Source organism: Urocitellus parryii, chromosome 11 (assembly GCF_045843805.1).
Source record: "Urocitellus parryii isolate mUroPar1 chromosome 11, mUroPar1.hap1, whole genome shotgun sequence".
Lineage (NCBI taxonomy): Eukaryota > Metazoa > Chordata > Mammalia > Rodentia > Sciuridae > Urocitellus > Urocitellus parryii.
In genome coordinates, this window is record NC_135541.1 from 22,834,297 (window position 1) to 22,860,915 (window position 26,619).

At 42.3% G+C, this 26,619-nt stretch overlaps 1 protein-coding gene across 3 annotated transcripts in view; it reads left to right on the forward strand.

Annotated features, from left to right (window-relative positions):
* The first annotated feature begins 669 nt into the window (after positions 1–669).
* Positions 670–26,619, forward strand: part of LOC113186053 (argonaute RISC component 1) — a 33,011-nt gene continuing 7,061 nt past the window's right edge. For 2 of the 3 annotated variants that reach the window (XM_026393396.2, XM_026393397.2), the window contains exons 1-12: positions 670–851; positions 5,973–6,156; positions 8,380–8,500; positions 8,929–9,110; positions 9,500–9,636; positions 9,865–9,999; positions 10,137–10,224; positions 10,877–11,024; positions 17,224–17,343; positions 17,708–17,830; positions 17,965–18,098; positions 22,030–22,214. In XM_026393396.2, the coding sequence (XP_026249181.1) occupies positions 827–851; positions 5,973–6,156; positions 8,380–8,500; positions 8,929–9,110; positions 9,500–9,636; positions 9,865–9,999; positions 10,137–10,224; positions 10,877–11,024; positions 17,224–17,343; positions 17,708–17,830; positions 17,965–18,098; positions 22,030–22,214 (1,582 nt within the window). In that variant the 5' untranslated portion in view covers positions 670–826. Of the gene's footprint in view, positions 852–5,972; positions 6,157–8,379; positions 8,501–8,928; positions 9,111–9,499; positions 9,637–9,864; positions 10,000–10,136; positions 10,225–10,876; positions 11,025–17,223; positions 17,344–17,707; positions 17,840–17,964; positions 18,099–22,029; positions 22,215–26,619 lie in introns of all 3 variants that reach the window. The other variant, XM_077803731.1, reaches the window with a different exon arrangement.

Sequence of the window (26,619 nt, forward strand, 5' to 3'; positions counted from 1 at the left end):
GCTTCCCGGGTTCGCCAGATAGAGCTCTGTAGCCGCGCCTCGGTTGAGACTGTGACATCTTCCAGGGTAGGCAGGGTCTTTCACATATCTGTGGTCTAAGCGCCCTGCACACGGCCTGGAAGAGAGGGCGGCGTCAGTGAGTTCAGTGACTAGGGACGGAGAAAGACTTCGCGGAGGCAGACTCTTTGCAGCCAAGGCTTGAAGGATGAGGGTGATTGGGAGGAGAGGTGGGAGGCAGGGCCCCTGGGTGATGGGGTGCTGGAGTGTGAGAGGGTCTGGGAATGAGATTGGGTTCCAGTAGTATGCGCGCGGCTCTGCGCGAAGGGTGGGGGGCTGTGTGCAGGTTCGGAGGGACTTGCGTGGGGAAAAGACAGGGCCTGAGACTGCTGTAGGGGGTGTCGCCACGCTCCGCCCCACTTACGCTGCTGCGCGGTTCCCGGGCGCCTCTACCCAAGCACTCCCGCCGGGCTGCACGGCGACGGGTGACCGCCAGGGGCCGCTGCCTCCGGTCCCGGTGCCCCCGCCCCTCTCCGTTGGCCTTTGTTGCCGTCGGAGCGCCCCGCTTGACTCGTTCCCGTCCGCCCCCTGGGCCTGGCGGTCGCGCCTGCGCACTGGCAGCTGGCCGGGCGCTCGCAGGGGGAGCTGCTGCAGGCTCCGCGGCGGCGGCGGCAACGGAGGCTGCGGGGGCGGCGGCGCGAGCGGCCGGGCTTGGGGGGGGAGCCGAGCCCGGCCCGGGAGCCCGAGCAGCGAGAGCGCGGGATACGTAGGCCCCTCACGTTGGAGTCCACAGTCTCCAGGCCGCCTGACCTCCGCACGGGTATATGGGATGGAAGCGGGACCCTCGGGAGCAGGTAAGGGCCCCCGGGAGGGGGGAACGGTGCGTGCCCCAAAGACCTGGGGGTTCCTGCGTGAAGAGCATGGTTCCTGACTGAGGGGAGGGCTCCTGAGTGAAAAGAGGGTCTCTCATGGGATGGAGGGCCCAGTTTGAAGGGGGCTATGTGCAGTTCCGGGGGAGAACCATGTGAAGAGCCTTGAGATGGGGCTGTTTGTCCAAGGAGGCTGTATGCAGTCCTGGGCGTGGGAAGTAATCTGGGAGAAGGGCCTGAACGTATGGAAGGACTCCTGGAGAACCCGGGAGGCCTTTGGAGAGGCCCGGCAGGTGGCAGGGGGCGGGCTCCAGGTGTCCTGGAGAGGAGGGGGGCGACACAGATGGGCCTGGAGCTCCCGCATGCCGGGGGCGGGGGCTCTGCCTGGTTGGGCTGGGCTAAGCTAATGTCTCTTGGGAGAAGGCGCCAGAGCTGAGCTGTGAGCTCCGCCTCAGCCCGGCCTGACGCGGGGGCGAGGGTCAGGGGGCGGTGGGTGGGGGGGATCCAGCCCTGGGATTTCCCCCCCAGGAGGCTGGGGAGACTGAGAGGTGGCGCCGGAGCATGCGCGGAGGTGGCAGCTGGAAGGGGCTGCCCGACGTGGTGGGGGCGTGGCTGCCTGAATACCCCAACCCCTCCCCCGCCCTGTTTGGCTTAGAAAACCCAGCTCGCTGATGGGGTGCATTCTCCCAGGTTGTACAAGCAGAGTGCAAGTGGAAATTGTCCTCTCCTCTATCATGGGGGTTCTTATATTTGGCTCTGAAGCCCCTCCGGTCACAATTTGCCAAGACTTGTTTGAAGGAAACTGCCAAAATGCCTTTTTCTGCCACATAAGGAAAGACTGGGACTGAAGCCATGTTTTGGGGGCAGGATCTCTCTGAAGATAGGCTTCAGAAAAGGTGTTTGTTACTGAGGGACCAGGTCTACCTGGTTTGCAGGTTTCTGGTCCAATTCTACAGAGATGGGAGTTTTTAAACCAAGGATAATGACCTTTTCCATTGAATTGTTTCCTGAAGTTAGTTAATCACTTATTATGCCATAACATTTTCATGGCTCCTGTCTTTGGATAGATATCTTTCCTTTTTCATCTCTACTCCCCAGAAGTTGTCAGAGGCATGTCATTAGAACCAAGGTTGCCAAGCTAGTGTGATACAAATGAATCGTTGGGAAGGGGAGAGCTTATAGCATTGCCCTGGTGATTCCCAGGTAATAGCTTTATTTTTCTCTTTCCAGCTAAGAACAGAGGAGAAACTGAGTCAAGGTTTTTTCCCCCCAGAAGAGAAATCCTTTGGGGTGGGCTGTGGATTGCTTGAATCTCTCATGTCCTAGGTCTCTTTTACCTTGTGATTCAAGAAGCGATCTGAATCCAGGAATCCTTTAGGACATCTCTCACCACTACCTTTCCTTTTGATTTGAGAATGGATGTAGGATTTCTGTTTGGAAAAATCTTTTTGAGAATGGATGTAGAATTTCTGTTGGAAAAATCTTTTTCAGACTAGACCTAACAATGCCCTCCCCCCTCCCTTTCTTGAACTCTCTTAAGTCATTCATTGAGTGATCTATAAGTACTTCATGACTAGTTTCCTCCAAACAAAAAGCCCTGTAGGTCCTAAGGTGGATTCAGAGAGCAGCTAACCTCAGTGCAAACTGCTTCCTCCCTCTCTCCATCCCCCAAACCCTCTCAGTTTACTAGGCTGGAGAGTATTTCTAACAACCTGTGGACTAGAATAAGGTGAATAGGTCCCTGAGGTCCAGATGGATTGCTGAGAGCTGGCACCTGTTCCAGACTGCTAATGATTTTGTCCTGATGAATTTCTAATAGACTTTAGAGTGATGAACATTTTAACTTTTTTTATCTGTTAAAGGAAAAAACCTGGGGGAGGGGCTGGAACCTGGTGTCTGGAGTCAGCCTTGGGAAATTCAGTCTGAAAGCTGTTGATGGGGGAACCCCATAACTGCCTCCCTTTTAGGCCTAGACTTATTCTCTTGAAAGAACAGCATTTGGAGTGGTGTCTCCAGAAAGTCTGAGGACAAAAATACCCAAAACTAAGGCATTGTTACTTATATCTAGGTGTGCCTTCTATGCACGGGTGTGTCCCAAGCATAAGCTCTAGACTGGGAACTCCCTGAGGGTAGAGGTAGTATCAGATTTACTTTTAGAATCAGCAGTTGCTTAGTGTATAGTCCCTGACACAGAATACATGTTTATTAATCGAATTGAATCATGTTCAAGTGTGAACATATGGTTAAGCTCATATGTGCATATTTAATTACTTGTGTATACTCATGTGGGTATTTAATTTGTGGGGAAATCCTTTCTGGAGAGATTTGCCTCTTAGTCTTTACTTATCTACCACCTAGCTTTGAGTTCATGTCTTTTAAATAGGCAATCTGGATCCTTGGGAGGTATGTAGGCCTCTGAACTGCAAGGAAGGAATCCTGAGCCAGAGCTTTCAGCTCTGTTACTTTTCCTTCTCTGGGCTGGTTAAGGATAAGGGGAGGGGGAGTGTCCTTGCAGGACCCCTCCCTTCTTGCTTTTGTCTGGGGTGTGTGTGTGTGTGGGGGGTGGACCCCGCCCCTTTCTCTCTTGGCCCAGCTTTGTCCTCTGTGCTGGGGCCCTCATCTGCATCACAAAGTGGCCGTCTGTCCCTGTCTGAGTCTGAAGGGAAGTGTCTCCCTTTCTTAGACTAAAAGCTGGGGGCAGGGTTGGGTAGAGGGGGACTTTGTACAGTTGTGAGGCTTTCAGGGGGATAGAATGGGAGAGAGGTTTTTGTTTCTTTCTACCTTACCTAGTTTGGGTTTGAAGTGGATGTGTGGGCTCCCCTATTTTTCCCAAACCTTCCTTTGAGAGAAGGGTGCTCTAAAGGCAAAGTTTGGTGTGTTGTCTGTCCTGTTTCTAGGAAAGAGAAGACTTTGAGGCGAGTGTCTGCCCCATTCACTGTCATTTCTACCCAGCACCTAGCTCTAGGGCAATGTCTTCCTCCCAAAGCCCCTAACATTAGGCCTGGGAGTCTAAGGATGTAAATAGAATCTAAGAACTTGGGGAAGGGGAAAGATGTCTCTTATAATTTTCACCCACAAGGGTGCTCATTTGTCCTGTTCAGCGTTTATGATTGTTTTTGAGCATTTGCAGGTATTTATGTATTTGTGTGCTTGTGTGATTTTGTGATGTGTCTATGCATATGTTTATTCATTCATTTCACATCTGAATACTGAACATCTCTGTGTGTACATGTGCACACACCAGCACTAGAGATTCGGCTGTGACCAAGGCAGCTACAGACCCTGCCTTTGGAGAACTCTGTTCAGACCCTGCCTTTGGAGAACTCTGTTGAGAGTGGTGAGGGATATGTGTATAAAGGTGAACTGTCAAGGTCTAGGTTGTGTTTGGATGTGCGTGACAGGATTATGTGTCTTTGTAGGCCTGTGTAAAATTTCTGTCCAGCTCTTTCCGGGGTAGGTGGCCAGGTGTGTATAGTTCCCTATGTAGCTGAGTTCTGAAGGCCTTTTCCCTCCAGGCTGGGCCTCCAATTCCCTGTCTGCAGAGTGGGGTGGGCTTGACAGGTGGTTAGAGGGAGTCCAACAGCTTAGCTCTGGGAAGTATACCCCTCCCACAAATGATTCTGACCTTTTCCTGACCTCCTAGCTGAAGATACACCCCATCCCCCCAGTCTGTCTGACTGTGAAAGCAGAGCTCTGATAATGGGAAGTTCTGGGCCTGTTTATCCCTCTCTCCTCCCACCTGGGCTGGTCTTCTACTGGCAAGAACAATAGTAACTGGGGACAAAGGCTTATCTTAGGCAGTTTCCCTTTTTTCTCCCTTTCCCCCTATGCTAGAAAATAAGACCGAGGGTAGCAATCAGGCTGGCCCTGAGCTAGCCCTTTCCCAAGGGCCCCCTCTGTCTTGAAATTGATCCCTTCTGCTGACTGGACCCTCTGTTTGGAAGGATTTGTGGGGCACGGGGAATCTTATGTTCTCTTTCCCAAGAGCCAGTGTCTCCTCCATGGCATTGTAATTGCTGTCTTTCCTTCCCAGCACCTTAGTTTTTTTTTTTTTTTTTTTTTAAGTTTTTTAGCTGAAGCTGGACACATACCTTTATTTTACTTATTTTATGTGGTGCTGAGGATCGAACCCAGTTCCCTGCATGTACTAGGCGAGTAGTCTGTCGCTGAGCCACAACCCCAACCCCTTAGTTCTTTTTTATTTAGTTTTTTTCTTCATTGTTTCCTAAACTGTAACCTTGTTTCCTCCTTCCCTAGCTGCCAACTCTAACCTATCCTGCTCTATCCCCCAACTCCATCTATCCCTCCTTTCCTTGGCAAATTCAAGCCTTTTTCTGTTGCATCCTCCAGTTCTGGCATTTTCTTCAGCCCTTATTTTATCTTCTCTCCTCTGCTTAATCATCAACCAAAATCCATTTAGCCTTTTCTCTTTTTTTCCCAACTCTGGCCATTTTGTTGCCTTACTTTTGTCTCAAACACTGTCCTTTTCCCCTCAATCTGGCCTTCTTTGGGTCTTTCTCCTGCCTACATTGCAGAAGAACATCAAGATAATGTAGCCAAGCCTAATGACACACACTTGTAATCTTAGCTTCTTGGGAGGCTGAGGCAGGAGGATCACAAGTTTGAGGCCAGTCTGGGAAACTTAGCTAGAGCCTGAGTGGGGGGAAAAAGTGTCATCTGTGTTCAGGATGGTGTGATGAGTGCATCCAGGTGGCAGAGAATAGGACATTCTTGGTCTGCTAGATATCTGGTAGAGATGAGTGTCTTAATCTAGTAGAAGGAAGGAAGGGTTTTGTTACTGAGAGCCAGAGTTAGCCCCTTCACTTAACATGCATTGGGAACTTAGTAAGCATTGTCTTGATGTATTTAAGGTATTTATTTCTCTATCTGAAAGAGGTTTAAAAACTAAAAAATGAAAAGGGTGGGGGAACAAAAAAAAAAGACAGCCTAGGAATGATTGAACTTCCTAACCTAGCTTCCACTAGGTTAGGAAGCAGGAAAGAGGCTATATTCTTCTGTTCCTGTTCGGGAGGCCTTGTGTCTTCTCTGATCAGAATCATTAGGAAATTGCCAAACTCAGTCCTCACTGGCCTTTTTTTCTTATAGCTGCGGGCGCCTACCTGCCCCCCCTGCAGCAGGTATTCCAGGCACCTCGACGGCCTGGCATTGGCACTGTGGGGAAACCAATCAAGCTCTTGGCCAATTACTTTGAGGTGGACATTCCTAAGATCGACGTCTACCACTACGAGGTGGACATCAAGCCAGATAAGTGTCCTCGCAGAGTTAATCGGTAAGCGATGTACATCTTTGCCACCAAGTCCATGAGTCTTTGCTTTCTTGAGTCTCAGAACCTTGAAAGAGGGACCAAAAAGGTAAAAGAAAAATTTAATTGAGGATGGCACCACCAAATCCAAGAAGACATTTTGAGGGAGGGATGCCAGGTAAGGTAAATGCTGAAAAATACTGTTGGATTTGTTTATCAGGAGATAATTGGTAACATTCACCAATGCAGTTTCAGTGAAGTAGTTGGGCTAGTTAACCCAGTAGCTACAGTGAGTAAAGGAATAAGTGGAAGGTAATATGGTAGGAATAATTAGAACAAATGGCTTTTTCCAGATAGTTTGGCAGTGAAATGAGGCTATTGGCTAGAGGAAACCATAGGGGCCAAGTGATTGCCTAGCACATTTCATTATTTTTTGAAATGAATGAATGAGGAGCTTTTAAGAATGAGGCATGGGGTAGTTTATAGATTGAGGTGAAGGAGTTGGTAAAGAACGAGAGGTTAAAAGGTAAAACTCAGGAGGAATGTGGGTGGGATATCCTTGCTGAGGTAGGAGGATATTGCAGGATATATATTTGGGGAATTAGCTTTAGATAGAAAAAGTAAAATTTTTTTCTAAAATTAATTTATTACTATTTGAAAATGATGTGAACAATATAAAAAAAATTCAAGAACTACAAAACAAGTAATAATAAAAAAAATGTCTCCTTATTACCCTGGTTCCTGGAGGCCTTGATTTTTACCTTTCTTGAGTATGTTTCCAGATATTTTTTATGCATATGCAAGCATATATGCATACATAATATTTTTTAAAAATGCAGAAAATACAGTGTCTTAAATACCTTGTTCTTCATCTTTTATTTTTCCACTAAACCATCTATTTTAGAAAATAGTATGAATTAATACATGCAAATCTACCTCATTCTTTGCATTGTTCTATAGGTATTTCCTTGAACAACTGTATTTAACTTATTTAATCTATTGAGGAACTTTTAGGTTGTCTAAACTTCTGCTACATAAGTGAAACTGTTGAATATTATTATATATAGATACATATTTGCACTTAAATGTGAGTGTATCTGTAGAATAGTTTCCTAGGAATGGCTGGCATAACACATTTTAAATTATTAAGATAGCATCAGCTTTTAAAGATAAGTTGTAAGTTGTATGAAAGTGCCTGTTTCCCACACCCGCACCAGTCTTGTATATCCGCTTGTTTTTGTTTTTGGCATTCTGATAAGTAGATAATTACATCTTGGTCTAATTTAAAATTGTATCTCATTAATGAATGAGGTTGAACAGGTTTTCATATGTTTAAATGGAAGAAGCATTTCAAATGTGAGAGGAAGAGAGGGAAAAAGATGCTTGCATGTAGAAATATATTTGTGTGTATGTCTGGGAACTCAAGAGTAGCCTTGTCTGCTCTTTTCAGAGATACTAGAGCTGCTTTCTGATGGGAGGCAGGAGTGGGTTCTGGAGTGAGATGATAGTGGAGAAGGGTTGACACAGTCTATGAGGGATGGAAGTAATCAGGGAGGATGAAGAAGATTCCTGTGCAGCCCTGAGCCTAATTGGGATTGAAACCATGTTTTTATAGTTATTCCTAAGGTACCTTTCTGAGTGTGTTTTATACAATAGTAAGCAAGCTTTGATTTAGAAAGTAGAGAGATCAGGTGGTTGGATGGGCTGGGATTTTGAAAGAATGATAGACACTATGAGATTTAAGTAGTAGAGGTCAAGAAGGGAAATCAAGGAAGAGATGATAGTGGAGAGAAAACAGCATAATGGAACTAAGTGCATCAGAGAGAGAGAGAGGTGAAGTTCTACAGTTTATTCCTATTCCAGTTCAGATCTCTTTTTCCCTTATCAGACTGGGATTGGAGATTGGAACACTTGGATTCTGGATAGACCCTGGGATCAAGTCCTTTCCCCTCAAATTTCCTCTTCTCAGAAGGCATTCACACCCACTTTTTCAGGCCCTTGAGAAACAGGATCACCTTGGAACATGTTAGAAATGCAGAATTTCAGGCTGCACTCTAGACCTATTAAATCAGAATGCATTTTAATAAACCTCCAGGTGATGGATAGGAATATTGAAGTTGAAGAAGCATTTCCATAGACAAGATGTTAGGAGTAAATACAATTGATGGGACATTGCCTGACTTTGAATAACTTCCAAAAGCTTGAAGTGGTAGTCTCTCAGCTTCCACAGGCTACTCCTATCCCCCACAGGGAAGTGGTGGAATACATGGTCCAGCATTTCAAGCCTCAGATCTTTGGTGATCGCAAGCCCGTGTATGATGGAAAGAAGAACATTTACACTGTCACAGCACTGCCCATTGGCAACGAACGGGTAAGGTTGGGAGTCAGGCTAGGCCTATGTCAGGGGTCTGGAGTGGAACAGCTCATGTAAGCCCATTTGAAATCTGGAAGTCCAGAGATCCTTTTAGTCTTTTGTGCTGAGAAAATGTGTTTTAGGTTGAGGGATGGGTAGGTGCTTATGTTTATTTGGCCTATTATATGTCTGCCCCCTAAACAGACTGAAATTAGAATTAAAACAGACCTGAAGGACTTCCTACTGGGTTGAGAGGGACAGAAGCACCGAACCAAGGTAGCTGGAAACTGAGAAGCTGGATTTACTCTGGGGTCTTTATTGTGAGCCCCTGTTGACTTAAAAAGCAGATTTTTGGCAGATCTTGGGGGCATTGGGACAAGGTAAGGAATGCTGTGCTGTGGGAAAGTGATGTCAGTCCTTCACTCCTTTCTCTCACCCTCCTAAAGGTCGACTTTGAGGTGACAATCCCTGGGGAAGGGAAGGATCGAATTTTTAAGGTCTCCATCAAGTGGCTAGCCATTGTGAGCTGGCGCATGCTGCATGAGGCCCTGGTCAGTGGCCAGATCCCTGTTCCCCTGGAGTCGGTGCAAGCCTTGGATGTGGCCATGAGGCACCTGGCATCCATGAGGTACTGGGTGTAGTTGATATCTGGGCTATAGTATAGTTGGCAGAACTGCTTTGGAGGGAGGAGGGGTGTGAGCACATATTAAGGTCCCAGAGTGTTCAATGAAAAAAAGTTGAAATCCTACCATGTACCAGGCAAGTGTGCATATACATTTAGGTGGTTTAAATCCCAACCCTGTCCTTAGATGTCTTTGGGTCTCACCCCATCTGTCCCTGCAGGGCAGAGAAAAGTTAGAGACTTGCACAAGGTCAGTCATACAACTAGTAAAGGATCAGAGCTGGCATTAAAGCCCTGGTGTCCTGCCTTCCAGGCCAGGGCTCCTCCGTGCCCAGGATGCCTCACAGGGTGGGGGCCTGTGCCCGAGGGACCAGTTCTCTGCCTGTCCCTGCCAGGTACACCCCTGTGGGCCGCTCCTTCTTCTCACCGCCTGAGGGCTACTACCACCCGCTGGGGGGTGGGCGCGAGGTCTGGTTCGGCTTTCACCAGTCTGTGCGCCCTGCCATGTGGAAGATGATGCTCAACATTGATGGTGAGTGGGGAGAGCTATGGAGCCAGGGGCACCCCAAGTCCAGTCATCATACTCCCAGCCTCATCCCTCCCAGCTCTGCAACCACACTCCTAGTCTAAATCCTATAGCCCTGGCACCCCTTTGTCCCCTATCCCAGTACCCTATAAGGAAGAGGGTATTCATTACAATGCTTGCACTTAGTCTAGAAGACAGAACCTGAGCTGAGCTATCTCTACCCTGTCCCCACAGTCTCAGCCACTGCCTTCTACAAGGCGCAGCCAGTGATTGAGTTCATGTGTGAGGTGTTGGACATCAGGAACATAGACGAGCAGCCCAAGCCCCTCACGGACTCTCAGCGTGTTCGCTTTACCAAGGAAATTAAGGGTGAGGACTCAGCCAGGTGGGGAAGGAAAACAGTGCACCTTTTTCTTTAGCCTTAAGAGGAAATTCCCTTGGGAGAGGCCAAGCCTGGGCACATGAGCAACCTATTCCAACTCTGACAAGTAGTGTGTGTATCTCAGGCCTGAAGGTGGAAGTGACCCATTGTGGACAGATGAAGAGGAAATACCGTGTGTGTAATGTTACCCGCCGCCCTGCTAGCCATCAGACGTAAGTTGGCAGGGTTGCTTAGTCATACTCAACTGGTGGAAGAGGGTTGAGATTTCAAACACTCCCCTGAGTCCCCTTCTCCCACTGACCCTGAGAATGAGCCTTAGACTAGCCCTGTTTTTGAAGATAAGCTGTGGGAATTTGGCATCCCTCCTCCAGCCTTCCCAGATCCATTGATTGTCTCTACAGTAATTTTACCTTCTTGATCTTCTTTCTTTCTTGGGCCTTTACTATAGAGCAGGCATATTCCATTAATTCTAGTTATTGTTCTACAAATATTAGAATCTCTCAATTTATTCTTCTTCCTGAAGAAAGCAGTCCAGGCTCCTGGGCTTATCCTTGGGAAAACTATACTTTATTCCAGCTCCTTTCTTGACTGAAAGCTATGCTGGACTCTATCTACTCGGTGTCAGGCTTTATGTTCAATGTTAGAAATATGTAACGATCAGATATGCTCCTGACTGGGGTGGATCATAACCTTCAAATATTTGGCTTTTGCCATGGAGCCCAGCATTGCCTGTTTTCCCAAGAGTGGCAGTGCTCAAAGAGGTTGGGTAGGATGAAGCAATTTCTGAAACTTTTCATGGTTGTGGGTCTACAGAGGTGGGATTGAATGCTGGGTTATGATACCTCCTTTCCTTCCTTCAAACAGGTTTCCCTTGCAGCTGGAAAGTGGACAGACTGTAGAGTGCACAGTGGCACAATATTTCAAGCAGAAATACAACCTTCAGCTCAAGTATCCCCACCTACCTTGCCTACAAGTTGGCCAAGAACAAAAGCATACCTATCTGCCCCTAGAGGTAAGGCTGCCAAATAATGGCTGGGCTGGGAAACAGGCATTATACCAGAACACTGATTATCAGAGATCTGTTGATTCATTCATAATCTCTCATCCTCATTTTCAAGTTTAGAAAATTGACAAGATGAAGAAGGCATGTGAAATAGAGGCCTTTGTCTTACCTGCTGAATTCTTTTCTTATCCCTGGTTCTACCTTTGTGTTCTTTTAAGAGGTTAGGCAGAAGGGCAACATATATTTACTGTTTAATAAGTAATTAGTTCAGTTGGGCACAGTGGGACATGCCTGTAATCCCAGTGGCTCAGGAGGCTAAGGCAGGTGTATCACAAGTTCAAGGTCAGCTTGAGCAACTTAGTGAGTTCATAAGTAATTTAGTGAGACCCTATCTTAAAAGTTAAAAAAGGCTGGAGATGGAGATGTAGCTTAGTGGTAAAGCACATTCAAAAAAAAAAAAAAAAAAGAGAGTAATCAGCATTGAAACAGATTTTCAGATACTCATGTTATCTTTCATTTTTTTAAGTTGTAGATGAACACAATACCTTTATTTTATTAAATTATTTTTATGTGGTGCTGAGGATTGAACTCAGTGCCTCACAAGTACTGGGCAAGCACTCTGTCACTGAGGTATAACCCCAGCTCCTGTTATCTTAATTTCTTTTTTCCTGTTCTCTGGAGAGATCCTTCTTGACCTAGTGTACCTTATTCTACAAATGTGCATTATTCTAAATAAAATGGAAATGAATAGTACTAAATTCTGTTTCCCTGGTGGTTAATGTGTTCCTTTTGAAAAACCGTGAGCCCCAAGATTTGTCATACTTTTATACTTTGGTAGACGATTGAAATCCTGCAATTACAGAAAAAAATAGTAATGCTATTTAAGTTATAGAATACAGTGCAGAATCCCTGGGCTGTATTTGGTTTAGTATGTGCTAGACAGAATGTCTACTGGAAAACTTCTGCAGATGGCTTCATTGTTTAGTCCAATATTACTCAGAAAGTAAGGTCAGTACACCAACAGGATAGGCATCACTTGAAAGTTTATTTAAAATAAAGAATCTCTTTCCATAGTACTGAGTCAGAATCTGCCTTTTAACATCCAGAGGGGATTTATAATTATATTAAAGTTGGGAAGCAGTACCCTAGACTATTTTTGGTTTTCATTTATTTTTTAGTTGTAGTTGGACATAGTATCTTTATTTCTTTTCTTTTCTTTTTTTTTTTTTTTGGTACTGGGGATTGAACTCAGGGGCACTTGACCACTGAGCCACATCCCAGCCCTATTTTGTTTTTATTTAGAGACAGGGTCTCACTGAGTTGCTTAGTGCCTTGCTTTTGCTGAGGCTGGGTTTGAACTCTCAATCCTCATACCTCAGCCTCCCAAGCTGATGGGATTATAAGCATGTACCACCATGCCTGGCCCTTTATTTCATTTTTATGTGGTTCTGAGGATTGAACCCAGTGCCTCATCAATGCTAGGCAAGCACTCTATCATTGAGTCACAAACCCAACCCCTCTAGACTATTTTTCATCCTAGTAGCTGGAGTCAGATAGCTCAGACCAAAGCTCAAGCTTTTGTGAGTTTCTAAGATTCTGGAACTAACCCCTGGAAATGAGACTGAAGGGGAAAGAGAAGCCAAAGCCCATAATTCTGACTTGGTTAATAGCTGGTGATGCACAGAAAGTAGGTTGAAAGCATTATGTTCTTTGAAGAATAAATAGAGATCTTTAGGGATAGTTTCAGCTAAATTGATACTGGGTAATAATGTACTGTAAGCTGAAATTTACTAGCAAATTAACATTATTTCTGTTTAAACTATAGTTTTCAAGGTGAATAATTTTAATGATTTATATCTTGGTTTTTTTATTGTTGTTGTATAACAAGTAATTTATTGAGTTCTTACTATGTGTTGTGTACTCATTTATATCCTATGAATATAGAGATTAACAAGATAGACAATGTCCCTGCTGTCATGGAACTTACATTCTGAAAGGGGAAGAATAATAAGTTGATAAACAAATAAGATAGTTTCAGATGGTAGTAAGTGGTATAAAAATAATAAAACAAGTTAGGTGGGCTCAGTGATGCGTGCATGTGCTCCCAGACTAGGGAGGCCAAGGCAGGAGGATCACAAGTTTGAGACCATGGATGGGGACGTGATTCAGTGGTAGAGTGTTTACCTACCATGCATGAGGTCCTGGGTTTGATCCTCAGCACCCACTATTTAAAAAAAAAAAAAAAATCTTACATCCAGTGGACTAGGGTTGTTACTCAGTGGTAGAATGCTTGCCTAGCATGTGTGAGGCACTGGATTCAATACTCAGTACCGCATATAAATAAATAAATTAAATGAAGGTCCATCAGCAACTAAAAAAAATTTTTTAAAAATCTTATATCTGGCATCATCCAGAAAAAAAACAAAAACAAAAATGTGTTTGAAGCCAGCCTCAGCATCTTAGAACCTGTTTCTAAATAAAATAAAACGTAAAGGACTGTTGGTAAAGCACCCTTGGATTCAATCCCCAGCACCAAGGAGCAGAAAAAGGATAATAAAGCAAGTTAAGGGCATAGGGCTGGGGATGTGGCTCAAGCGGTAGCGTGCTCGCCTGGCATGCGTGCGGCCCGGGTTCGATCCTCAGCACCACATACCAACAAAGAATGTTGTGTCCGCCGAGAACTAGAAAATAAATATTGAAAATTCTCTGTCTCTCTCTCTCTCTCTCTCTCTCTCTCTCTCTCTCTCTCCCCTCTCTCTTAAAAAAAAAAAAAAAAAAAGTTAAGGGCATAGAAGTAAGGGTATGAGGGGTTAGGAAACTACTTTAGTTGTTGTTGTCAGGGAAAGCCTTTTTTAGGAACTATTGAACTAAGTCCAAAATTATGCTTACCAACCTTGTAACAGCCTGAGGGTGGAGCTTTCAAGGCAAGAGGACTAGCAAGTGCAAAGGCTCTAAAGTAAGGTGGAGTTTGGTTCTCTTTTGAGGGCCAGATAGAAGGCATGAGTGGTAGGAATGTGTTATATGATGTAATAAGAGATGATGCTGGAGAGAGGTACAAGTCAAATCATAAAAGATATTGTAGGCCAAGGGGGATTTTTTTTTTTTTAAGAATAGCTTCATCAAGATATGATTAACATACCATAAAATGCATCTTCTTAAAATGTACAATTGGGTGGTTTCAGTGTATTTACAGAGTTATGCAACATTTTACTAATTCCAGCTATTTTCTTTACCCCCAGGAGAAAGTGCACACTCATTAGCAGTCATGCACTATTCTTTTTTTTTTTTTTTTCCCAACAACCACTGGTAACCACTACTCTATTTTCTGTCCCTGGATATGCCTCCTCTGCACAAATCACTTAAGTAGAATCGTACAATATGTGGCCTTTTGTGAATGATTTCTTTTATTTAGTATAATTGTTTCAAGATTCAGTTTGTTATTTTCAAGGTTTATCTGTGTTGTTCCATTGCGTGGATATGTGTCACATGTCACATTTTGTTTCTCCTTCAGTTGATGGACATTGGGTTGTTTCCACTTTTTGACTATTATACATAAGGGTGCTGTGAACATTCTTTATACATGTTTTTGTGTGTGAACACATGTTTTTGTTTCTCTTGGGTATGTATTTAAAGAATGAAATCATTTATAACTGTGTTTAACATCTTGAGCTGCCAAGTGTTTCCAATATGGCTGTGTTGTTTTAGAATCCTGTGAGTAAGGGTTCTAATTTCTGGTTAGTGGAATTTTATTCTAATTAGAATAGGAATCAATTGGAAAGTTGTTTGTTTTTGCAGGATGGGTATCAAACTCAGGGCCTTGTGCATACTAGACAAATGCTCAGCCACTGAGCTACATCTTTAGCCCTGGAAGATTTTTTTTTTCTTAATGTATTTTTTAGTTGTATATGGACACAATACCTTTATTTTTTTTATTTGTTTTTATGTGATGCTGAGGATTGAACCCAGTGCCTCATTACATGCTCTGCCTCTGAGCCACAGTCTCAGCCCCAGCCCTGGAAGATTTTAAGTAAAAGAAAAACAACATGGATTAATTGAATTCCACAGCTAGAAACTAGTAATAGCCCAGTGCCTCCAATTCAAATGTTCAAATCAAAATTCATTTCTGCTTTCATTTTTCTATTTCAAATTGTGGTAAAATATATATAATATAAAATTTGCTATTTTAACTATTGAGTTTAGAGTTTCATAGCATTAAATATATATACATTATTGTAAAACTGTCATTATTCTCTATCTCCAGAAATTTTTCATCATCTCAAACTGAAACTGTACCTGTTTAATAACTCTCCATTGCTCTGTCCCTTTAGCTCTGGAGACCACCATTGTGCTTTCTGCATCTATGAATTTGACTACTCAAGAAACCTTATATGGGCTGGGGATGTGGCTCAAGCGGTAGTGCGCTCTCCTGGCATGCGTGCAGCCCGCGTTCGATCCTCAGCACCACATACCAACAAAGATGTTGTGTCCGCCAAGAACTAACAAATAAATATTAAAAATTCTCTCTCTCTCTCTCTCTCTCTCTCTCTCTCTCTCTCTCTCTCCTCTCTCACTCTCTCTTTAAAAAAAAAAAAAAGAAAAAAAAGAAACCTTATATAAGTTGAATCATAATATTTGTCCTCTTATTGGCTTATTTCACTTAACACAATGTCTTTAAGGTTTATGTTGTAGCATGTTAGAATTTCCTCTGCATTAAGGTTGAATAATATTCCTTTGTGTATGCCACATTTTATGTGTTCATCCATTGATGGACACTTGAGTTACCTCTACATTTGGCTACTGTGAGTAAAGCTGCTGTGTAAAAGGAGCACAAATACTTATTCATGTCTCTGCTTTCACTTCTTATGAGTACACACCCAGAAGTAGAATTGCTGGTTCACATGGTAATTCTGTGTTTAATTTCTTCCTTCCTTCCTTCCTTTGTTCTTCTTTTCTTTCTTTCTTTTCTTTCTTTCTGCTAGTGATTGAACCTAGGGCCTTGTGTGTGGGAAGCAAGCAGTATACCGACTGAGCTATATCCCCAGCCCTGTGTTAAATTTCTTGAATCACCATACCATTTTCCATAATGATTGTACCATTTTGCGTTCTCATTAGCAATGGTTCTGGTTTCTTTCCTGTGTTAGTTTTTTGCTAGTGTTAATTCTATAGCACTGGAAACAATGGAGAGTGCTACAACTTTAAAACATCTTTAAGAGAGCAACCAAATAAATTTTAACAATGCTGGATGTCCATTAAATTGCTGATATTGTGTGTTTGTTAAAATATGGAACTTAAAAGCAGGTGACCTTGGTTTGGTTTTCCCTCCCATTTTTAGCATGAACTCTGGGAATTAGAATGAGAACCAGCATGTATATCATGTTGGTCTTAGGGAGCGTGTTATACATTTCATCACATCTAAATATTTACAACAACATTATGAAACAGTGTTTTTTCCCATGTCTAAGATTGTAGAAGCTGAGTCTCAGGTTAAGGGACCTGCCAAAGGTAACATTATTTAGAAATGCAAAACTGGACTTTAAACCCAAGTCTCTCAAAACCTACTTACCCTTTATTCTGTTATAAACCTTCCCTCTCACAGTATCCTGAATATATTGGGAAGTGGCAGTCTTATATATCACTAGACATTTTTTTTTTGTCTTTATCATTTTTTCTTGGAGTCAGAACAGATGAATCACGTAGCAGGATGTTCCTCACAACAATGGTGGACACTGTTGGCTGACAGTGATTTCTGTAGTCTGGGGGCTCAAGAGTTTAAAAGCCCTCTGTAGTCCTCCTCAATTGTTGTAGGATGGAACAACTCACTTCCTGCCACTAGTGGAGACTGCTGTAGGAATTAATTTGTTTGAGTTTCAGTATTCAGAAGAGCTCTGTTATAGTTTATTGAGGGTTTAATGTGCCCTAAAGATGTGCTCAGTCCTTTAAATCCTTTATTTCCTCTCCATACGGCCCTATCAGATTGATATTGTTCTCATTTAATAGACCTGAGCTCTGAGTCTGGATCCCAAGGTTCTAATCACATAATAGTATTATTTTTTGTTTTGAATGTGAATATTTTGTAACATATATCAAGTGAAACTCAAGAGGAGAATACATGTATGTACAAGAGATTCTTTCCCTGGTTGACAGTGAAGGTCTCTTATAGGGTGGATTGAACTCAAGCCAGAGCTGTGTGTCCTTTTCATTTCCTCAGGTCTGTAACATTGTGGCTGGGCAGCGCTGCATAAAGAAGCTGACTGACAACCAGACTTCAACCATGATAAAGGCTACAGCTAGGTCAGCCCCAGACAGACAGGAGGAGATAAGTCGCCTGGTCAGTGGGGTTGCAGAGAAATGCATGCTCATTTACTCAGTTATTGGGGCCCTTGGTAGCATAGATGTTTTAATGCCCCAAAAGACCCTCCTTCAAGAGAACCCAAGTTTGGATTTGGTGCCGGGGACTCCACAGGGCTGTTCTTGCTTCTTGACACTATAGCTATTTTGATTTTCCCCTCCTGATAACTTTACTGTTGTCCACTGCTGCTTCCTTCATTTTTTATTCCTCCTCCCACCTTACCTTTTAGGGCTATTTCTTGCCAACTTCAGCTTCTCTTCAGGGCTCTCTCCTTGGGACCCAGAGGGTGAGTTACGGTATTACCAAGCTGCTGTTCTCCTAAGATGTCCTTCTTTGCCTGCAGATGAAGAATGCCAGCTACAACCTAGATCCCTACATCCAGGAATTTGGAATCAAAGTGAAAGATGACATGACGGAGGTGACGGGGCGAGTGCTGCCGGCGCCCATCTTGCAGTACGGCGGCCGGGTGAGCAGGGTCAGGGCCACACAACATCTCTGGGGCATATGTGGGTGGTTGGGTTGTTTAACCAGGGGCTTTTGGTCCCTACCCACTTGGTTCTACTGAGGCTCACCTGGGCGCCCCCCTCTGCCTATTCGCAGAACCGGGCCATTGCCACACCCAATCAAGGTGTTTGGGACATGCGGGGGAAACAGTTCTACAATGGGATTGAGATCAAAGTCTGGGCCATCGCCTGCTTCGCACCCCAAAAACAGTGTCGAGAAGAGGTGCTCAAGTAAGGAGGGTTGGTATGTGGGGTTGAAAGGGTGGGAAGAAACCCAGAGCTACTGTTCCCTGCTGCCCAGGGATCAAGATGGATCTATAGTCTGTTCTTTCTGTCTTGTCTCTGCCTGCCTTGTCCTTTCTGGCTGAGACTTCTTCCTTTTCCTTTTTTGTCCATCTGTGGTTAGGAGACTTCAATAAGGAGCCGTGTCTGTACCAGAGATGATGATTTTAGGATATGAGTCTCCTAAGGGAGAGTTTAATTATTTTGTTGTTGCAATTATTATCATTGGTAATAAGTAGTGGTAGTGATAACTATAATGTTTATGACACATTTTATTTAAATACCTAATTTATGTTCTCCCATTTCATCTTCATAGTGAATAGGTAGTGCTGTTTCCATTTTCAGGAGACTGTAGCTCAGAGAGGTTAATAAGCAACTTGTCCAAAGTTTGCACATCAAGAAAGTGTCAGAGTTGGGATCAAATCAGATCAGAGCTTCAAAACTTACGTTGCTAGTTGGAAACAAACAAACAAACATAATAAGCAGCTTGGTTAGCTCAGAGGTGAGCTGTCCTCTCCTATCCACAGAATTTGTTCTGTCAGGTCCAAGTGACCTGAATTAGGTGAATGTGACTAGTAAGGGTCTCTGCACCCTCAGGGCTGAGTGACTTGGAGTAGATGGCAGCTGTGGGGAAAGTGAAATAGCTGAATGGCTTAAGGAAACAAGCTAGGGGAATAATGACTTCAGTGAATGAATGAATAAGTGAAGTCACTGACCCTTTCTCTACAATCATTTGTTTTTAAACAAAAAAACTTTTATTAAGGTATGTTTTAAAAAAATCCCACAAAACTCATACTTAAAGTGTACTGTTCAGAGATTTATGCTGTGGGGTGTGTGTGTGTGTGTGTGTGTGTGTGTGTGTGTGTGTATATCAGTGAGTGACACAGAGTGAGAGAGAGAGAGAGAGAGATTGAGAGATTGAGAAGAGAAGGGGAAACGTATTTATGGTACTGGAGGATTGAACCCAGGGTGTTCTACAACTGAGCTACATCCCCAACACTTTTTTATTTTAAATTTTATTTATTTATTTTTGTGATACTGGGAATTGAACCCAGGGGGGCTCTACCACTGAGCTACAACCCCAGTCCCTTGTATTTTTTTTTATTTTGAGACAGGATCTCACTAAGTTGCCAAGGCTGGCCTTGAACTTGCTATCTTCCTGCTTTAGCCTCCTGAATTGCTGGGATTACAGGCATGTGCTACCACCATTATTTTTATTTTTATTTTGAGTCCTTCTTTATTTTTATTTTAAGACCAGGTCTCACTAAGTTGCTGAGACTGGCCTCAAACTTGTGCTGCTTGTGCCTCAGCCTCCTGAGTTGCTGGGATTTTGTGTCACCATCCCTACCTTTTGCTATCTTGATGTGGTGGCTCTCTGGATGTGGAATGGGGTCAGTGTACTCTGGGTATGAATTAGAGTCAGTGGAGCTGGTCATTTGGGGTTGTGATGAAGATAATGGAGACGTGCCCTTGTGGGTTCAGATGGTCTTGGAGTCCTCATAAGAATTAGTTCTAGCAGTTCCTAATAAATCCACTGACTCTAGACCCTGCCCTTGCTCTTCTGCCCTCTCCTTACCATTTCTAGATAAACAGCCACCACTGTCATAATTATGGTTTCTCTTAAATAGATTTTTTTGGGGGGGGAGGGTCCGCTTTCTTGGGTTCTTTGGATTTAGCTCCATTTGGGATAAGCTGCTCTTGCACTTGGCCTAGCATTGGAGGGTTGGCCCTTAGCAGTATTAGAAGGGCTCCCAATTTTTTTTCCTTTGAGCCTGATCATTTCATTGGTAGCTCTATTCTCTGTATACTTCTCTCTTACTTCCATCTTCTTTCATTGTCTAATTTTTTTTGTTTGTGTGTGTGTGTGTGTGTGTGTGTGGCAGTTTATTGTTTGGATCATTTTGAGGCATCAGGAATTGGTAACTACAATCTCAAGAGTTGGAAGGGGTCAATTTCATTGGGCATTTTCCTCTCTCAGTGACCCCCTAGGTATAGGGGGTGAGAATGTGATATGTGCATCTGGATCAGTGACACCCCATTATATATGTGATTGTGAGCTAAAGGTAAAGACTTCTGAGTCTTCAGCAATGGCACTGGGTGAGATTGTCCAGGGAAAATGTGCATACTAAGCAGAGGCTGAAAATAGAGAAAATAGAAAGTAAACAAAACAATGTCTCCAAATGTGGAGGAGGCAGTGGGATTCAGAAGCACAGAGAAAGAGCCCCCTTTTCATTTGAGAATGGGGGAAGAAATGAAGTGAAGTAGGAGAAATTGGTAATTGGGAATGGATGAGGAAGTTCTTTGAACCCTCAGGATTATTCTTCTGGCTAAGGAGACTCTATTACTGTTGGGTCAGATTTCAAAACCTTCCCCCTCCTAGATGTTTCTTAGTACTTTTTGGTCCCTAGCACTGGGTACAGTATCCCAAATGTGGTCTGTTATTTAGAGAAGATTGGGAATACCCCTTCCCTTGAAGAAGGGACTCATTATTAATGAAGTCTGGTAACTCATTGGCATTTTTGGTAGTTACAGCAAGTTGTGTGCAAGGCAGAGAAATGGAAGAAATGATGTTAGTGGACCTATGAGAGCCCTACTTCTTGTTTTCAGGAGACAATACTTAGGTTATATTTTTTTTATTCTAACATTTCTTTTTTTGAAAAAAAATTTAAATAATAAATGTAGAGGATAATACACCTTTCATATATCCATTATCCAGAGTTTTGTCAGTTACCTTATCCTTTTTTCAAAAGTAAATATAAATAACTTTGGCATTTTTTTATATTCTTCATTCTAGTCCCATTCCTCCCTTCTGATGTGGCATCTAAACAACTATTTTTGTTCTCTATTTGTACATTATTGCATTTTTGTGATGCTGTGGATTAAACCCCAGGCCTTTCACATGCTAGGCAAGCAGCACTCTAACACTGAGTGTGTTTGATTAATTTTTAAAAATTTGTTAGTTTTTTTTTTTTTTCGGTTTTAATTTTTTATTTGTAAATGGACACAATAAAGGTTTGTTTATTTTTATGTGGTTCTGAGAATTGAACCCAGTGCCTCACACATGCCAGGCAACTGCTCTACCACTGAGCCACAACCCAAGCCTGAGTGTGTTTAAAGATTTTTTTTTTAAGAATTTTTAAAAATATATTTATTTATTTATTTATTTTAGTTGTAGTTGGACACAACTCCTTTATTTGTTTGTATGTGGTGCTGAGGATCAAACCCAGGGCCTCACGCTTGCTAGGCGAGCATGCTTCCCCTGAGCCACAAAGCCAGCCCATGTTTAAAGATTTTTAAAAAATTAAATTCCCTGCGCCTGTTTCAGTCTGTCAGTTTATTTTTGTAGGTTGATTTTTTTTTTAAAACTATATTGCATGTGTACCCTGTCTACCAACTTTGTTTTCCTTTCCCAAGGTAAAGCCCTAAACTAAAGGAAAGAAGCTTGTTTAATTAGCTCAAGGTATCAAAGAACCAGTAGGGGAGAAGGAAGCTTGTTTTTACTGAGCATCTCTTGAGCTCCCATCACTTTGGAACCTCATTTATTTTGATCAAAAGGCCTTACAGTTAGACATCTGCCTATTTCTTTGCATATGTAATGAAGCACAGCTTTCAGCTGCTTGAATCAGGGACAAGGTAGGAGCCCTGGGAATACCTACAGGTCCTTTCTCTGGGGCTTTCTCCACTTTCTTGGTATTCTCTCTGTTGCACACTTGGCAAGCTCTGTCTTGTCCTATTCAACTATTAATGTATTTTTTTTCCAATGTCTGCTCATGTCTCATTCATGTGCCTTAATAAGTGCTTAGCACCTAAGATGGAGACATTCATTTGAGTTTTAAAGTGGGACTTACTGGCTCCTATCACAATTGTGCTTGTGCTACAGGAACTTCACAGACCAGCTGCGGAAGATTTCCAAGGATGCAGGGATGCCCATCCAGGGTCAGCCTTGTTTCTGCAAATACGCACAAGGGGCTGACAGCGTGGAGCCCATGTTCCGGCATCTCAAGAACACCTACTCAGGGCTGCAGCTCATTATCGTCATCCTGCCAGGGAAGACGCCAGTGTATGGTACAGTTCTCTTGGGACAGTGATAATGATGATAGGACACTTCTTGGGATAGCTCCCTGGGGGATTTTTGGTGGAGTTGATGGAGAGTTTTGATTTCTGCCAAAGGTGTCCCATGTTAGCATTCCTCTTATGAGAGAAATATCAGTCTATATGAGCTATTGGGTCATTCTAGATTTTATTTACCTGCTCACAGTCCCTTCCAGTAATATTTACTGGGGACCTTGTGTGCTGGTCTTTCTGCCAGGCTCAGATGGCCAGATACACAGATGGGTCAGTTGAGATTCCTGTCCTTAGGAGTGTGTAGTTTATTAGGACGTTGTGCAGCCCAAGCAAAGATATGGTGGTTCTGCTAATATTCTGTTACCTGATAATGATGTAGACTTTTTAAGAGATTTCTGTCTTCCCTTTTTTCTCTCTTTTAGAAAAGAAATGACTATGTATGTCTCTGTTAGCACTTTTCTCTTATTCCATTTGCTCAGCAGCTCTGTGCTCTTGCTCCCATCCGGTTCTGTTACCTTTGGTAATTCATATACCTTTCAAGCTTCAAACATTTTTAGATTTCCCTCTCCTGGAATATGTTACTACAACTGTGTGTGTGTGTGTGTGTGTGTGTGTGTGTGTTACTGAGGATTGAATCCAGGGCCTTACGCATGCTAACAAGTGCTTTACCACTGAGCTACATTCCAGTTTTCTTCTTTCCTTGACTTCTGGATGTTTTCTCCTATCTCTCAATTTTGTCATTATCAGGAATGTCTGGTATTCTCTGGCATTCTGTCCTCTGCTTTTACATTCTGTTGATACTCCCATTCATTCCAATTGCTTAGGTTATCACCTCTTGTTTATAAGTTATAGAACTAAAATCTTGATCCAGCCCTTGAACTCTCTGCAGTTCCTATATTTCCATTTGGCCTCTTTCTTCTGCAAGTTGTTGGTCATCTATTCTAACCTTTATTCACAAGTCTTTCTTGAGTAGGTTACCAGATAAGAATTTGTGACTGTCCTATAAAAAACACCTTCAGGGGCTGGGGTTGTTGCTCTGTGGTAGAGCACTCACCTAGCAGGAGTAAGGCACTGGGTTCAATCCTTAGCACCATATAAAAATAAGATAAAGGTATCGTGTCCACCTACAACTAAAAGTATATGTTAAAAACAAAAACACCTTCATTGGTCCCCATTCAGTACTATGTTAAGGGCTTTGTGGGTCCTGAACTTAGTTTAACCTCTTCAGTTTTATCTTGCACTGCTTACTTGCTATTCGTACTAGAAAGATCTGGAATTGGAGCTGAATTTAAGTCCTGGATGTACCAGTCAACTGACTTAGACAAATTACCTAACTTTTCTGAGCCTCATCAATTAATGATATAAAAATCATCTAGCAGAGTGCCTGGCACATAGTAGATGCATTTTAAATGCACGTTCCTTGTCTGTGCTTTCCACTCTCTGGTTTGGCTCTCATCATTTTGTCTTTGCCTGGCTATCTGACTACTCTTCTTGTTCTTCTCTCTTGCCCTTAAACTTCTCTCCATCCTTTGAGACCCAGTTTAAATGCTGCTTATTCCTTATTCCTATCATTCCACCTGGAGGATGAACTTGTCTTTCTGGATTCCTCTGATTTATCAGGCCGCTGATCAGTTACTACCTTGTTTAATTTTGAGTGTGGAATATATCTGACTCTGCTCTGAAACCTTCTTGCCTCTGCACATATAGAAGATACTATCTTATGTTGTTATGATACTCAATAATTTCTTATGAAGGGAAGTTGGTTGACCTTCAGGCTATTTCTCTCTTAAAGAGCCTTAAATTCATAGTCCTGAAAGAAAGATAAGGATGCTTTTTAGGAGAACTGCCTTGAGTAAGTATCCCTGTGTGTGGTTCCCTCTGTTACAGGAAAATCCAGTGTTTTGGCTTACTGGGGAGGCAGTACTTGATCAGAATTTTCCCCTTGCTGGGCTCAGTAATATTACACCTCTCCCCAGCCTTGTGCCTTTATTAGGTCCTTGGGTTTCTTCCATTTACATGGACATGAGACTATCTGCCTGAAAATTAAGCCAGCAGATAAGAGAAGCAGTCAGATTCTACTAAAGACCCTTCAGGATGCTGGGTGAAATGACACTCTCCCTGTGATGGTCAGATCAAGGTCTTGTTGGCTTTGTGGTTGCCCTGAGAGTGTAGACAGTGTCAAATTTGCTCAGTTCTGATGTGGTACTATATATATCCAGTTTTCATTATATTTTATATTTTCTATCCATTAAATTGATACCATTTACTTTTTAAAAAATGCAACTTCTTATTAAATTATAATAGATACATAGAAATCTGAAGTGTTTAGCTCAATGAATTTTCACTGTCAACAGTGTAATCAGTACTTAGTAGAACATTATCACCACTCAGCTACCAGTTACTGAGGGAACCACTATTCTGGTTTCTAACACCATAGATTAGTTTTGCATATTTTTAAAATTTCATGTAAATGTAATCACAGTGTATGTATTTTTTGTGTGTCTGGCTTCTTTCAGGCAATATTAAATTTGTGAGATTTATTTGTGTTGTGTTTAGTTGTAGTTTGTTACAGGTTTTCCATCATGTGAATATAACACATTTTACATGTATCTGTCCATTTTACTGTTAATACACGTTTGTATTGTCTTCAGTTTTTTAAAAAAATATTTTTAGTTGTAGATGGACATAAAATCTTTATTTACTTATTTATGTCGTGCTGAGAATTGAACCCAGTGCTTCACACATACTAGGCAAGTGCTCTACCACTGAGCTGCAACCCTAGCCCTAGTCTTCAGTTTTGACTACTATAAATAATGCTTGTACATGTCCTTTGAACACCTGTGCATATTTCTATTGAGTGTGTATTACCAACTAACACACCAATAGCAGTGTGTGATAGTTCTAGGAGTTTCAAATCCTTATTAAACTTGGTATTCTCTTTTTCATTTTAGCCATTCTTTGGGGTTTTTAATGATATTATTGCATTATGCTTTTAATTTGATTTTCTTGTAACATAAAGTTGAATATCTTTATGTCTTGACTAAGTCACTAGCCTCTTTTGTTAAGTACCTGATCAAGTCTTTAAAATACTAGATTTTTCCTTTGATATCATTAACTCCAAAGGACATTTCTGATCATCATTTTACCACTTTCTTAGATACATTTGACTTTTATTTTTGTTCTTTTTGGTATTGGGGATTGAACCGAGGGGAGCTTAGCCACTTCCCCAGCCATGTTTTGTTTTATTTTTTTTTTTTTTTTAAGTTTTAGACAGGGTCTCACTAAGTTGCTTAGGGTCTCACTATGTTGCTGAAGCTGATCCTGAATTTGAGATCCTCCTGCCTCAGCCTCAAGAGTTCCTGGGATTACAGACGTGGGCTGCTACACCTGGTTTGCATTTGACTTTCTTGTTCACTTGCTCCTTCTTGAAATACTGTCTTCCCTTGGTGTTCACCATGCAACACTGTCTTTTTCATCCTTAAGCTGTTTGGAATTTTGCTCCTTGCAGACCCATCTTCCTGTTCTGCAAATACTGGGAGTTCCTCAAGATTCAGATCTAAGCCCTCTTTTCACTCTATCTTCCTTAATGATCTCATCAAGATCATGCCTTCAGTTACTGCCTGTACTTAAATATTGTAGAAATTTCTTTTGAGCTTCCAACCCGTATGTCCATTTGCCTAGTTGATAACCTTAGTGGGATGACAAAAACACTTTAAACTAAACATGTTTCTCAAAGAATTTGTTAGAAAAGCTAGAAACTTTTTTATCCATAAAAATCTCTTCTCTTTCTCATGTATCTTGTCTGTAACTGAGTTCCTAAAATCAAATATCTTCTGAATCTGTTTCCATCTCAACAACTCAACTTTAATTTTTTTTTTTTTAATTTTAAAAGTTGTTTTTTGTTGAGGGATGGGCAGTGTTGGGGATTGAACCCAGGGCTCAGTGCATGCTAAGCACAAGCTTTACTACTGAAATATGTCTTCAGCTCCTTGACTTTATTCTTAACCCACTAAGTCCCAATTCTGTGACTATTTCAATGAAATTAACACATGTGCATTAAAATAGATTGGAAAACATAATCTAGTTCTCATATAATTTATTATTTAGTATTAATTACAATAACATTAATGAATATTATCACTAATCATTCATTTACTACTTTTCTCAAAAGAATAGAACTCTAGAAATATTTATTTCAAAGTTACCATGATACATTGTTTGCTCAATATAAAGGTTTTTTTTAAACATTTATATATTTACTTCAGTTGGACACAACACCTTTGTTTATTTTTATGTGGTGCTGAGTATCTAATCCAGTGCCTCACGCATGCTAGGCAAGTGCTCTACCTCTGAGCCACAACTTCAGCTTTCAATTTAAGTTTTTTGTTCCATAAATGGGATGATG